Here is a 13225-nt window from a genome sequence, read left to right as displayed (position 1 = left end):
AATAAAAAAAATAGGGTAGGGGGTGTCAGAATAGGGTAGGTAGGGAACCGGAAGCAGAACTACTTTTTTTTTTGCCTTAGCTGTAGTGCGCATGTGGCACTTATTGCATGCATGTGGCATGGAGCACAGGGTCACACAACTCTGCAGTTACAGCGGTTTCAAACCACTAATGTGACAGGCTCCCAACCAAAAGGAGTCCACAGGTAAACTGTCCCAGGTATTGACGAATAGCAGTATTTCATTCTGTTCTCTCGGTTTTCATCAATGTGAATGCCAGCTCCAGAACATTGTACTAATGCTCTACCAACTGAGCTATCCAGCCTTATTGTGGCAGTCTGCTATTTCATAATGTTGTAAATGGGGCTACAGTCGGAAGCCATAAAGCCGTGTGATACCGGTATGTAGCCAGAGATCACTCTCAAAGTCAAATGCTAGTAACATTAACAATGTCTGCAAACCTGGGAAATACAAATGTAGCAAACAGGTATCACTCAGAGAGGAAACGGCTTATTTATCGGCTTTCCCAGCTATTTAATACATTTTCAATTCCAGTTCACCAACTCTTCTCTTTAAATTCATCTTAGAAAAATTTCAGCTGCTTTTGACAATATCAATTCAAATTTCAGATTAGTTTCAAAATTTGGTCAACCTATTTATTCAACATTTAAGCACTACATGTACATGTACGTCAAGAGTATTGAATTTGTAACAACTGTTGCCAAATGGCAGCTTTCAGAGATTGAATTTGTCTGATATCAATCACCTTCAATCATTAAATTACATGTAGTCTGGTGTGTGTTCAAGCATTGTCCTTGTGTAACTTTAAACATAAGAAAAAAAAGTGACAAGGAAACCTAAAAGAGCAATCATGTATTGCAATGATTTTAACGGGTTCCGACTAATCAACAGAGTTCTTGGTCGATACAAATGTACACAATTTTTCCTTAAAAATACCTGAGACAGTTTACCCATTCCTATTTGTCGAGAGCCTATCACGTGAATGGTTTTAAACGGTTGCTAAAACACCAACTGGTTTTAAACACTTTTTTCCGCGGAGTAACATGAATTTAGACTCCTACAAAATCTAGTCCCTTTTACCCTTTCTTCATAAAGGCATGCCCAATACTACCAATGAGTCCGTATTTTATGTCCTAAATTCACTACTGCATTCTGCGCCACATCATGCTGCATGCACCAGGTGCATGCCAATCTCCATACAAGGATATTTTTAGTATGACTCACAAGAGCCACATACCATAACCATAGCTAGAGGGGTGTTTCACAAAACATGAATCATTGGAAATCTATGCTATTTGACTTGTTTTGACTTTCTGACCGAAAGTTTTATGAATGGGAATATATATATATGCGCTTGGCTGGTATTAAACAAGAATGTTTAAACCCGGCTTGGGGCCTGGTTGCCGCGTGAAAGCCCCGAGCCGGTACATATATATACCTAGGTATACATGTAGGTATATATAGCAAATAGGTTAATATATCAAATGTGGGGATGCTGTAGAGCATAGAAAATGAGAATAGCAAAAGTGAAACAGTGCTCAACTTTATCTGGGGAATTATGGCTTGTCAGGGGAATTATATGCTGCGAGCACAATTCCCAAAACCAATACAACAGGCACATGTGGTGTTGATAGTAATCACAAGCCATAACTCCTCTGATGAAGGTGTATCGCACCGAAAGCTCGGGTACAACTATCTGGCATGTCTGGTGAGCACTGTTTCACTTTTGCTATACTCATTATGTATACTATATATACATTTCCTTACCCTAACGGAACAACAGGAACCTCAGTGCCATTCAATGTAGCGATCCTTGTTTTGCCGATTAAGACAACTGTATCTGAAGAAAGATTCATGTTAATAGTTTAGACAAAAAAATTGACATGCCCAAGAGATAGTGTCCAGTTTATGTAGGAAAAAAGTTAGCTTTCATGGCCGTTTGCATTGGAAATGTTTCTTAACCCAACGTTCTTATTAGGTGATAGGCCTTCAATAGGTGTTGGGCCTTCAGCCCAAAATCTCATCTTAGAAAGGATTGACTCTACACCAAACAACCTTCAAAATTGAAATTAATGCGTCTCACGTTAAACGCATCGACTGCAGTCCTAATTTAAATCTCCCAAATAGTCTGATACATGTATTTAAATTACACAATTCCAGGGGGTTAAGATCGCACAAGGCATGATGAGAACCAACATTGCGTAGCAAGATCGTATACCCATGGGAAATGAGGTTGGCTTTGAATCGCTTCAGGTCGGAATGGTCAGACCCCTTAATATTTTGGTCTGGCAACAAGAACCTACTGCTGACATAGTTTTGTACACAACTCAGTTGGCTTGATAAATGCACAGTTGTGCACATCCTCAAGTGCACCAAAAATCTCTCTTTTTATCTGGTTCAACTTGATCATTTTGTCATTTTGCATGGATCCTCTGCTGTACAAATGATTGATCTCCTGTGTTTGGATGCGATCATTAAAATATCAACCCTACAAGTAAAATCTTAGCACATATAAAGCCAGCTCTACTGGCGAATCTCTCATGTCATGAGCCTGAGCTGGGTGTTCCAAGCTGGGTCTAGTCTAGCTTGGAATACCCAGCTCTCAGGCTCATGATTTGCCATTTAGAGCTGGGACGAGGTCCATGACGAGGTCCATGAATTAGCCAGCGGATTTGACATTTTCCATAAAAAATGCCCCCAAAACACACACCAAACTACCAAATAAGCCACTTACAGATCAAGTACAGATTAGGTAGGCCTAGTTTATGCGTTTAAAACAACTTTTACACAACTTCAGTTTATATGCTGAAGATGTTCACTGTCACCATTTGTACTATTTTATAAGCTAATTCCGGTCCTTAACTAAAGTGCGTGCAACAAGCGTCAACTGGCATCAATAAGCATGAACTGTCGTCAACCCAGCGATAACAAATGTTGTATAAGTTTTAGAATAGCAAAAACAGCTTTATATGGTAGAAATAGCACAAAGAACACCTTCAGCGTATACATTCAAGTTAAAATTATTTCAAAAGTTGTTTTTTCAACACGAAATGTACGACGACCTTGTCGCGGTCCTTCTAAAATGTGTCAAAAAGCGTCAATGGTCGTCAACCCAGCGTCAACAAATTTTGTATAAGTTTTGGAACATTAAAAACAGCTTTATATGTTAGAAAAAGCAACAAAGAACACCTTCAGCATTATAAATTAAAGTTAAAATTATTTTAAAAATTGTTTTTGTCAACGTGAAACATACAACGACTTTGTCGAGTTTGTGTTGGCCGCTAGCCATACTACACATGGGTGAAGTGTACAGCACCATCGAGCGCCATCCAAACAAGATGGCAGCCAACACTAATCGACAAATTCGTCGTACAACATACGTTTCGCGTTCAAAAAACAACTTTTAAAATCATTTGAACTTTATTTCATATGCTGAAGCCCCTTAGGCACTATTTCTGCCATATACATGTAAAGTGTCTTTTGATGTTCCAAAACTGATACAAAATTTGTTGACGCTGGGTTGACGACCGTTCACGCTTGTTGACGCATTTTATTTTTAGTATCCTCGACCCTCCATAATCTCAAGGGCGGATCCAGAACACAATTTGGGGGGGGCCCAAAAAAAATTTTGGTCCCCCCCCCCAAAAAAAGTGGGTCAAAAAAATTACGGCGTGGGGTTCGGGGCCCGCTTAAGGGCCCCGAAAAGTTTTTGGATTCTAGATGCTCTGTGGTGCGATCTGAGGCAATTTCTGAACACTTTAACCAATGTTTTTTTCTGTTTTGTTTTTGTTTTTTTGAGGAAAAGATGGTGGTGTACTCATTGCCTGCCTTTATTGCGATGTCACATAAAAAAAAAAAATAATAATCTGCGCAGGTAACGCTTGCAACGCGCGCGCTCGCGTTGTCACACACAAATTGAAATGTGAGTGCGTAGAAAAAGGACCACGTAGATTTAGGGGGTCTGACGATACTAGTACTTAATAGTAGGACCCCTTCGCCAGTTCAGTCATGTGGTTGCTAAGGCAAAGCGTCTGGTGTTGTTAGGCAAAGCTAATCCGATTACGTACTCAGACTAGTATAATAAAGCACTGAAATCCATGCACCCCAAAAAAACATGGCCTTTTGAACGTTGTGTTTCTCAGAAAATATGGTCAGTATGATTGAAATGTTAAATTATAACAGAAGACGACATTCTAAACTGCATGTCAGTGAAAAAATCATCGATGCCGAAATGTCAACTCGTTCTCACGAATTAGTAACGCGTTCCCGGATGCACGAGTTAGCAATTCGTTCCCACGAATTAGGAAATCGTGCAAATGAAATAGCAATTCGTGGGAACGAATTAACAATTTGTGCGAACGAAATAGCAATTCGTGCGAACGAATAGCAATTCATGCGAACGAGTTAGCAATTCGTGCGAACGAATTAATAAGTCGTGGGACCAAATTACAAACAAACAAAATTCCACCCTGTCCCTTCCCGGGCTTCATACTAGTAGTAGGCCTATGTTCCTAACTCGTGGAGGAAGGATGTGTTTCTTCCTGGGGAAAGATTTCCATATACGAAGTTCACTCAACACTCTGTGTACAAACCCTATGAGAGTGGACTGAAAAATTCTAAGTGTTTTCTAAGAAAATGCTTGTATTTTCTCACTGCTCAAATTGACTTTGATGACATGAAATTGCTATCTGGGGGCTTGTTAGTCAATACAGAGGAAAATTAGAGAACTTCGCATATGGTAATCTTGCCCTGGACGGTTAGTGAATGACAGTGTAAAGCATCCTGTAAAATCATGGCACCTGGTATACTGTCATTTTCAAGAAAAGTGGTATTTTTGTATCAATTTCCAACGCTGGTCGGCCGACCAGCGTTGGAAAAAAACTGGCTTTTTTCAAATACTGGCCCCAATTGACCATCGCACTTGTTTGCAATCGATTACACACTTATGAACGGGTACAAGCCAGCTAGACTGGTTCCCTGACCTTACAATTCCCCAATGTATGTAAACTGCTCTGTTTCTTCTTATATGGAGTCAGGGAACCAGACTACAGGAAAATGATTGCTTTTTTCTAGCTGGAGTTACCCAGCCCTGAGTTTTATCATTGGGTTGTCATCTAGGGCTGGAGCGCATTTTTCTCAAAACTTGTAGTATTTGCAAAAAAAATTTGGAAAATGTTCAATTTTGTCCCCGTTACACACTAATTCCAACTGCAACTCACCCCAAACTTGCCTGGAATAACCATTACACAGGTCCTTGAAGTAAAAAACGATCCACGATGAAGATTCAGCCTACAATTGCAGTGAAAACAGGAGGAATAACCGCTAACTTGACAACCTTGCTGGATTGACCAGGACCGCTATTGGTTTGTGCACAAAAAAAATTGTGTACAATGAATGGCGGTCGATTAACAGGCACAGAGAGCGATCGCTGTCAACTACTCGTTTTTGCCGGCTGCGCTGGCTGTTGGCGCGTGACGTCACGCGGAAGCGTAACACCCGATGACTGTTTCATGCACTAATATAAGGTTTACCACTCGCATCAAAGCTTTGGTACTGGAACCGCAACCAATAGTGCATGAAACAGTCATCGGGTGTTACGCTTCCGCGTGACGTCATGCGCCAACAGCCAGCGCAGCCGGCTAAAACGAGTAGTTGACAGCGATCGCTCTCTGTGCCTGTTAATCGACCGCCATTCATTGTACACAATTTTTTTTGTGCACAAACCAATAGCGGTCCTGGCCAATCCAGCAAGGTTGTCAAGTTAGCGGTTATTCCTCCTGTTTTCACTGCAATTGTAGGCTGAATCTTCATCGTGGATCGTTTTTTACTTCAAGGACCTGTGTAATGGTTATTCCAGGCAAGTTTGGGGTGAGTTGCAGTTGGAATTAGTGTGTAACGGGGACAAAATTGAACATTTTCCAAATTTTTTTTGCAAATACTACAAGTTTTGAGAAAAATGCGCTCCAGCCCTAGATGACAACCCAATGATAAAACTCTGGGCTGGGTAACTCCAGCTAGCTTTTTTCTTGGTTTTAAAAATTATACTAAATTACTATAGCATTTTCGAACCCAAAACCTCAAAAAAGTCAGTGTAACTATATTTGCTATATATTTCCAACCCCCCAATTCCATCCATTTATGAAAATTACAGCAAAAGCAAATGATGTATATTCCCTTTAACTATTCTAAAGTTACAACAACCACGTACCAAATGGAAATGACCAGATCAGGCCTGAGTGACAATTCTACCTCCATGCAATGAGTGATCTGAGACAAATTCATGACATCTTCAAAGCTACAAGCGCCCTCTATTGTTCAAGTCCACTTCGATCCAAATTTCGCTCGTCAGGGACGCCCTAATATTTTAGTCCAGGCCGAATACTTCATTTTTTGAGTGAACCTCAAACAAATTGCAACATATTTTTTTTGACCACAGTGCATTTCTATAAGGTCCCTTAAATGACATACTAAAAGTCCAAAAAAATCCAAGTGGTGGTGCCTAATTTGCATAAATCCAAAATGGCTGAAAATTTTAGGACTTTCACATTGATTTTGTCATATTTCTCATACTCGATAGCTTTTTGAGGTACTTAAAAAAACGATAATTTTAGTCTGTTTACATTGATTTCATCATTATTCTAGTCCTAGGTAACTTTAAAGATCCCCATGTTTCCCAAATTTTCCAAATGCCGTATATTAATTTGCATAAATGCCATATATTAATTCGCATAAATTAAAGTTAAAATTATGGCTGCCATGTGTGGACATGTCACAGTTCAATTTTCCCTGATAATCCAAGTTCAGTTATTTATACATAAATATCACGGTGCATTTCTATAAGGCCCCTAAAATAGTCCCAAAAAATCCAAGTGGTGGAAATATGCCTAATTTGCATAAATTCAAAATGACCACTTAAATACATGATTTTCATATTGATTTTGCCATAATTCTCGTCTTACATTGCTTTTTGGGGTGCTTTAAAGGGAATATACAACATTTGCAAACATCAAAAAAACGAAATGATCACATTATCACAAAATACCTTACTGGATTGTTAGGGAATGACAGTCACTAATTAAAAGCATCCTGTAAAATCGTAGCTCCTGGTGTGCTGACATTTTCAAGAACAATTGTACTTCTCCAACGCTGGTCGGCTGACCAGCGTTGGAGAAAACTGGCTTTTTTTCAAAAACTGCTCTTAATTTTTCAAATTTAGTTATTCCGCATTTTCTTTGCAATTGATCACACACCTGTGAAGGAGTTCAAACCTGCTAGACTGATTCTCTTACCTTACAATTCCCCAACGTCTATACATTGCTCTGATTCATCATAAGTGGGGTAAGGGAACCATGCAGACTACAAGAACATGATTGATTTTCTTGGTTTTTCCAGCATCTACCAGCCCAAAACGTGAAACATGAAGTCGGTTATAACATACTAATCCTCCAAATCCATATATTTCTTAAAACTGCAGCAAAAGCAAATGTCGTATATTCCCTTTAAGTACCAATTTGTCTTTTTACATTGATTTCATCATAATGCTAGTCCTGAGTACCTTTCGAGATCCCAATGTTTCCCAAATTTGCCAAATGCCATATAATAATTTGCATAATTTCAAATAAAGTAAAGTAAAGTTACAATTATGGCACACTGATTGTGACCCGTGTTGGGACTTAGGCCATGACAAATGGGTCGCGGGGGAAACTATTCCACAGGTTTCGAACTTTTATTGAGTCTGATATGTATACTGGAGAAGAGGCGAAAGATACGAATTGAGTAATCTTCATTATTCAAGTGGTGAATTCTCGCTAAATCACTTAACTCAAAAATACAAACTACAGAATAGTAAATGAAATGAAACTGTAGCTTAACTTCTATTATTATCTACGAAAGCCCATTAGCGCCACTGCAGGGAAAATATGTTACAGATTATTTAATTCGTTATTACGGATTATTAATTCGTTATTACGGATTATTTAATTCGTTATTACGGATTACTAATTCGTTATTACGGGTTATTAATTCGTTATTACGGATTATTTAATTCGTTATTACGGATTATTAATTCGTTATTACGGATTATTTAATTCGTTATCACGGATTACTAATTCGTTATTACGGATGATTAATTCGTTATTACGGATTATTAATTCGTTATTACGGATTAGTTAATTCGTTATTACGGATTATTAATTCGTTATTACGGATTATTTAATTCGTTATTACGGATTATTAATTCGTTATTACGGATTACTAATTCGTTATTACGGATTATTAATTCGTTATTACGGATTATTAATTCGTTATTACGGATTAGTTAATTCGTTATTACGGATTATTAATTCGTTATTACGGATTACTAATTCGTTATTACGGATTATTAATTCGTTATTACGGATTATTAATTCGTTATTACGGATTAGTTAATTCGTTATTACGGATTATTAATTCGTTATTACGGATTATTTATTTCGTTATTACGGATTACATTTTTTTCCAAGAGGGGGAAAAACATATTTCTCAACATAATTTTTTTTAGAGGGGACAGGGACATTTCCCCCCTCCAACCCATTAAATTTACAGCAATGTTACATCGCGCCTCTTTTTCTTTCCTTTTTTTTCTCTTTGTTTTCCTTGGGGGGGGGGCAAGCCCCTCCTCGCGTCGCCCATGTCTAAAGCCTTCTATGCAGTTGTATCATTGTTGCGGCTGCCAACAGAAAAAAATGGGAAACGGATGTTAGAGGTCACTCCAATGTCTTTTGGGTCTGAATTTATATCATGAGTGTAGAATAATAGTTTCAATATCCTTCCTTTGCACAACTGTGACTTTGTTCACGAAAAGCTGGCGTTTTGAAGAATATAAATGATAAATAGTGATAAATTTGTATACAACGTTAATTGACCCATCCCAGGGTACCAGAGGTCTGATATGCTCTTCCCACATCTGAAATTATTTGAATGGAAACCCAAATATCTGTTGTACGTGTGTGAAGTTTCAATTCAACCTGTTAAAATGATTTGTTGTCATGGTCATTAAAAAGTCGGCACTCTCGATCTCATGCGCACTCTCATGTAAATTAAACATGGTCAATGTGATAGGAAAAGTTCACATTTAAGTCAACCTGTTTTGGTAAATGGACATTTTGCGACGAGAGTATGCCCTATTAAATTTTACGTAAACTTTGGGAAACATAGGGATCTTGAAATTTACCTAGGACTAGAATAATGATGAAATCAATGTAAAAGGACTAAAATTGTTGTTTGAAGTTCCTCAAGAAGCTATCTCAGTATGAGAAAAATGACCAAAGCAATGTAAAAGTCCTAAAATATGCAGCCATTTTGGATTTATGCAAATTAGTCATATTTCCACCACTTGGTGGACTTGTAGTATGTCATTAAAGGGACTTACAGAAATGCACTGTTGCAAAAATTCTGTTGCAATTTGTTTGAGGTCAACCCTTATTTTGCCTGGACTATAACCTTCGTTCGTACCCCCCGCCCTGCAAACTGTTTGCAGGGCGGGGGTACGAGCGAACGCCCTAACCCTGTTTGCAGGGCGGTGGGTACCGTTGTCATATGAAAATCGGACTGGTATGAAAATCGGACTCTTTTTCCCTTTTATTGGTTAAACCCTCTCACGTGACCGGTCCCCCTCCTAATTATCTATGCATGAGCATGCGCAATATCACCAAACTAGTCTCCTCGAAAGTACAATTAGTGCCCCCTGGCAAAATTAAAATAGTGCCCCCTCTCAAGATGGAAAATTAAGCTGGCCCCTTAAAAATAAATGTGCTCTTCACGCGAATAAAGTGGTCATCACTCGAACTATGCTATCAAAAGCAACAGTCACTGTGCCCTCAGCTCTGCGCGTGGTAAAAAAAAAATGGTCTCTCTATACGGTAACTAGGTAAAAGAAACCCAAAGAGCAAGATGGACAATTCATAATTTGTTCCTAGCCTCGTCATTAAGGTTTATATAGCGAAATGAACGGGACCATATTCTTTCTCTTCCTCCACTTTCACGCCGACGAAAGGTGCCCCTTTTTCTGAGCAAGTGCCCCTTTTCATGTTGCCCCCAGTTTGAAAAGCGTTCCGCCGCCCTGCTTCACAGCCAATCAGTTAAGAAAAATGGATATTGGGGGGTTTTTTTTAGGCGGAGTGGACGTCATACACGTTGGAAAAAACACCACCAAGTACACTATATAAATCCATTACTTGATATTGCTGTATCTAATCATGATACAGGAAGCAAGTTTCCCACCCAGGGGTTACTATTGGAAACGAGGTCGAAAACAAAGTAACTCCTGGGCGGGGACGAGGTTAAATAACACACCTACGATTTCAAGATCTTGGTTTCGTTCTCGAATTTCAGCATAATAAATATCACTTGCAAATATAAAAAAATATATATTTCATTTGCTAAATTTAAAAAAACAAACATAAAAAACCGAATCCACTCTGCTGATTGGATATTGTGATTGGATACCACCGTGAAGCCACTTTTGGTTTATGGAGAATCCTTCCTCCATGGTTCCAGTTCAATAAACATAAAGAACCACCTCCTCGATCCTCGCGTATTTATGCAATATGCATGATGCGGCTGCCTGCGAAACTGCCGCGCGCGCTGCAACCAACCTTATTGAATGTCTGAACCGGTGTCACATGAAAATCCGACTCCTATGAAAATCGGACCCCTATTTCCCTATTATTGGTTGATCCCTCGCACGTGACAGGTCACTCTCCCGAAACGATCCTAAAACTAGCGTAGTATCGTACTCACGCGTGCGCAGTACTACCAATGAGTCCACATTTCATGGAGTCGGATATTCACGCTACACCGGTACTGAAACTTGGGAGCGCACGTCATCACAGTTCGGCAGATTACTATTAATTTTCGCTACATCTCTTCTCCGTACGGCCCCACCCGTGTATATGTCAAGCTGACTCGCCCATCGAGATACACTTACTTGCAGTTCCATCGAATGTAAATTGGTCAATAACAATTGTCTTGTTGTTGGCAGCAAACACTGCGCCTGATACGCCATGGGTCGATCGACTTCCAAACTCTCCAATCATTTTTCCATATTTGGCGCCGATGATCGATGGGATCATAGCTGGGAAATAACAATCGAAAGATATAGGACTATAAACTGGACTACTAGTTTCAAAAATACAATCGATTTCTGATTTTGTTTAAAATGAAAACGGTTAACGGCAGACCATCACAAGACACTGGAAATGCACACTCATGGTTGGGTTACACGGAGGGCGAAAGAAAAGGGGCATCAAAAGTGGAAAGAAATGAGAAAGGAGACAGATCATGCTATTTGGTGTATAGGCCGGTGACTGCTCTATGTTCCGACACCCCTATGTCCCGACAACCCGCGCATAAGATTGTGTTACTCCCGGTTAGGGTTAGGGTTAGGAATAGGAATATGTGCAGTCGGAACATAGGGGTGTCGGAACATAGAGGTGTAACCTATAGGCCTAACCCACATTCTGCATCATGTCACAGGTGGCTCCTCCTTGCCTTAGCTAAGAAAACCGTCATTCGCGAGTAACATTTTCTTATGAGCAGGAATACATGTATATCTTTCTTGCATAATATCTGCCCGGCCTTGCATTTGACTGTGTGCACCATTGTACGGTACGGGTGTTGCAAATTGCAATGAAAAGCTTTTGCAGTTGAAAGGTTTTTAAGTGCTGATATCTCTAGCTGTATCCCTTTTTATTCGCCCCGGGGGCCCTTTTATTTGTATGCAGTACTAGAGTGAATACACAAGAAAGCTTGGTGCTGCGCTTTCTAGCTAGCCAGGCGTACACAATGGAAAACGAACACGCTTTGGGAATTGGCAAGTCCCACAACAATACTATTTTCAAGCCGTTTAGTCGGTGAGGCAATGTATCTGTGTCCGAAACGTTAAAATGAAAACAATAAATTTAAACAAATGGAAAACGGCCAAAGACTTGATTCTCAAACTAATTCATCACGACAAAACCGTCTGGGGAGTTTAAATGAAAATGGACGTCAGTATAGATTATGTTTAACTATGATAATTACCTGAGAAAACAATGAATCTTATCCACGATTTCGACATATTCCAATGCTTAGGTTCCAATTGATAAAGCTAGAAAGAGAAATTGTGATAAACCTGCAATGAAATAACCATTCTTGTCAATAATCGATACGTTCAGGCACTGCACTAACCTATTTTTTTCTCGCAAGGCCAGAGAGTCAAGAAAAATTCTCTCAAACCTTGCCGACATTGAGTAAGTTGCAACGGCGTATTCATTTTTTTTAATACGGGGGTGGGGCAAATTAAGACTTTACTGTATCTACGTCTGAAACGTCTTTAAAAAATACTTTTGGTTTTGTTTTATGACGCTATCAAAATGCCGGCAGGAGGTAAGTTGGTTCTGAGAAAGGAACATAGCTTTTCTCATAAAAACGTCAAAAGATACTTTACTTTAACAAAAATTAATCCGAAAGACAAAGCAAACATTGTCTCAAACTAACCTTTTACCCAGCCGCCGGTTGTCTGCCTCTTTAGTCTAGGATGAAGACCGCAACAGTAACAGCTGGCAGGCAGCGTTTAGGATATAGGCCTACGTTCTTTTCTACGTCGTGACCGATGAAGATTTCAATCTGCAATTTGATTGGCCACCAGGTGGACCTTTATTTGTTTTGTTTTATATGGAGGGAGTATCTGGGATCTAACTCCGGAGCTGTTGATTGGCTAGAGGTGGTATTAATTATAATAATTATTTTCACACAATCACGCAGCAGCACTGTGGGGAGGGTACAGCCGGGGCAAGTTTTGCGGTGCGGTATGGTGGTGTTCAGCCCTAATTTCTTTTATCCATTTAATCGACACCCGCGCCTAACTTCAGAGGAAGAAATAACTTGATTAGTGATCCAACCTTAATAGAATCTTGGACCGTGGATATGCTTCAGGCATGGAGCTAAGACAACTTAATCATTTCGGCGACAACAATAGAAAGAGGTCGGATTTAAATGTGCATTTTCTTATGGCAAACCAAGTGGGCACAAGGGCAACCAAGCTTCCATACATACATCCTTCCCCATCCACCAAAACGTATTGCGTATCCCCTTGTAATGAAGCAGCACGTGGGTTACAGGTATATGATGAAAATGCCCCAATTTCTAAGAGCTCTTTACACATAACTACCCTTCTACAAAGCAGGAT

At 39.5% G+C, this 13225-nt stretch overlaps 1 protein-coding gene across 1 annotated transcript in view; it reads right to left on the bottom strand.

The window, feature by feature from the left end:
• LOC119735383 (protein Skeletor, isoforms B/C-like) overlaps positions 1-11133 on the bottom strand; it is a 28177-nt gene extending 17044 nt beyond the window's left edge. The window contains exons 1-2 of the mRNA XM_038209084.1: positions 10985-11133; positions 1786-1858 (exon numbers count right to left, since the gene is read on the bottom strand). Of these exons, the coding sequence (XP_038065012.1) occupies positions 1786-1858; positions 10985-11129 (218 nt within the window). The 5' untranslated portion in view covers positions 11130-11133. The remainder of the gene's footprint in view (positions 1-1785; positions 1859-10984) is intronic.
• Between the last annotated feature and the right edge of the window lie 2092 nt (positions 11134-13225).

This window comes from Patiria miniata, unplaced genomic scaffold, assembly GCF_015706575.1.
Source record: "Patiria miniata isolate m_02_andy unplaced genomic scaffold, ASM1570657v1 HiC_scaffold_10, whole genome shotgun sequence".
Taxonomy (NCBI): domain Eukaryota; kingdom Metazoa; phylum Echinodermata; class Asteroidea; order Valvatida; family Asterinidae; genus Patiria; species Patiria miniata.
The sequence above is the reverse complement of the archived record's forward strand: the minus strand, read 5'-3'. Positions and strand labels throughout refer to the sequence as shown.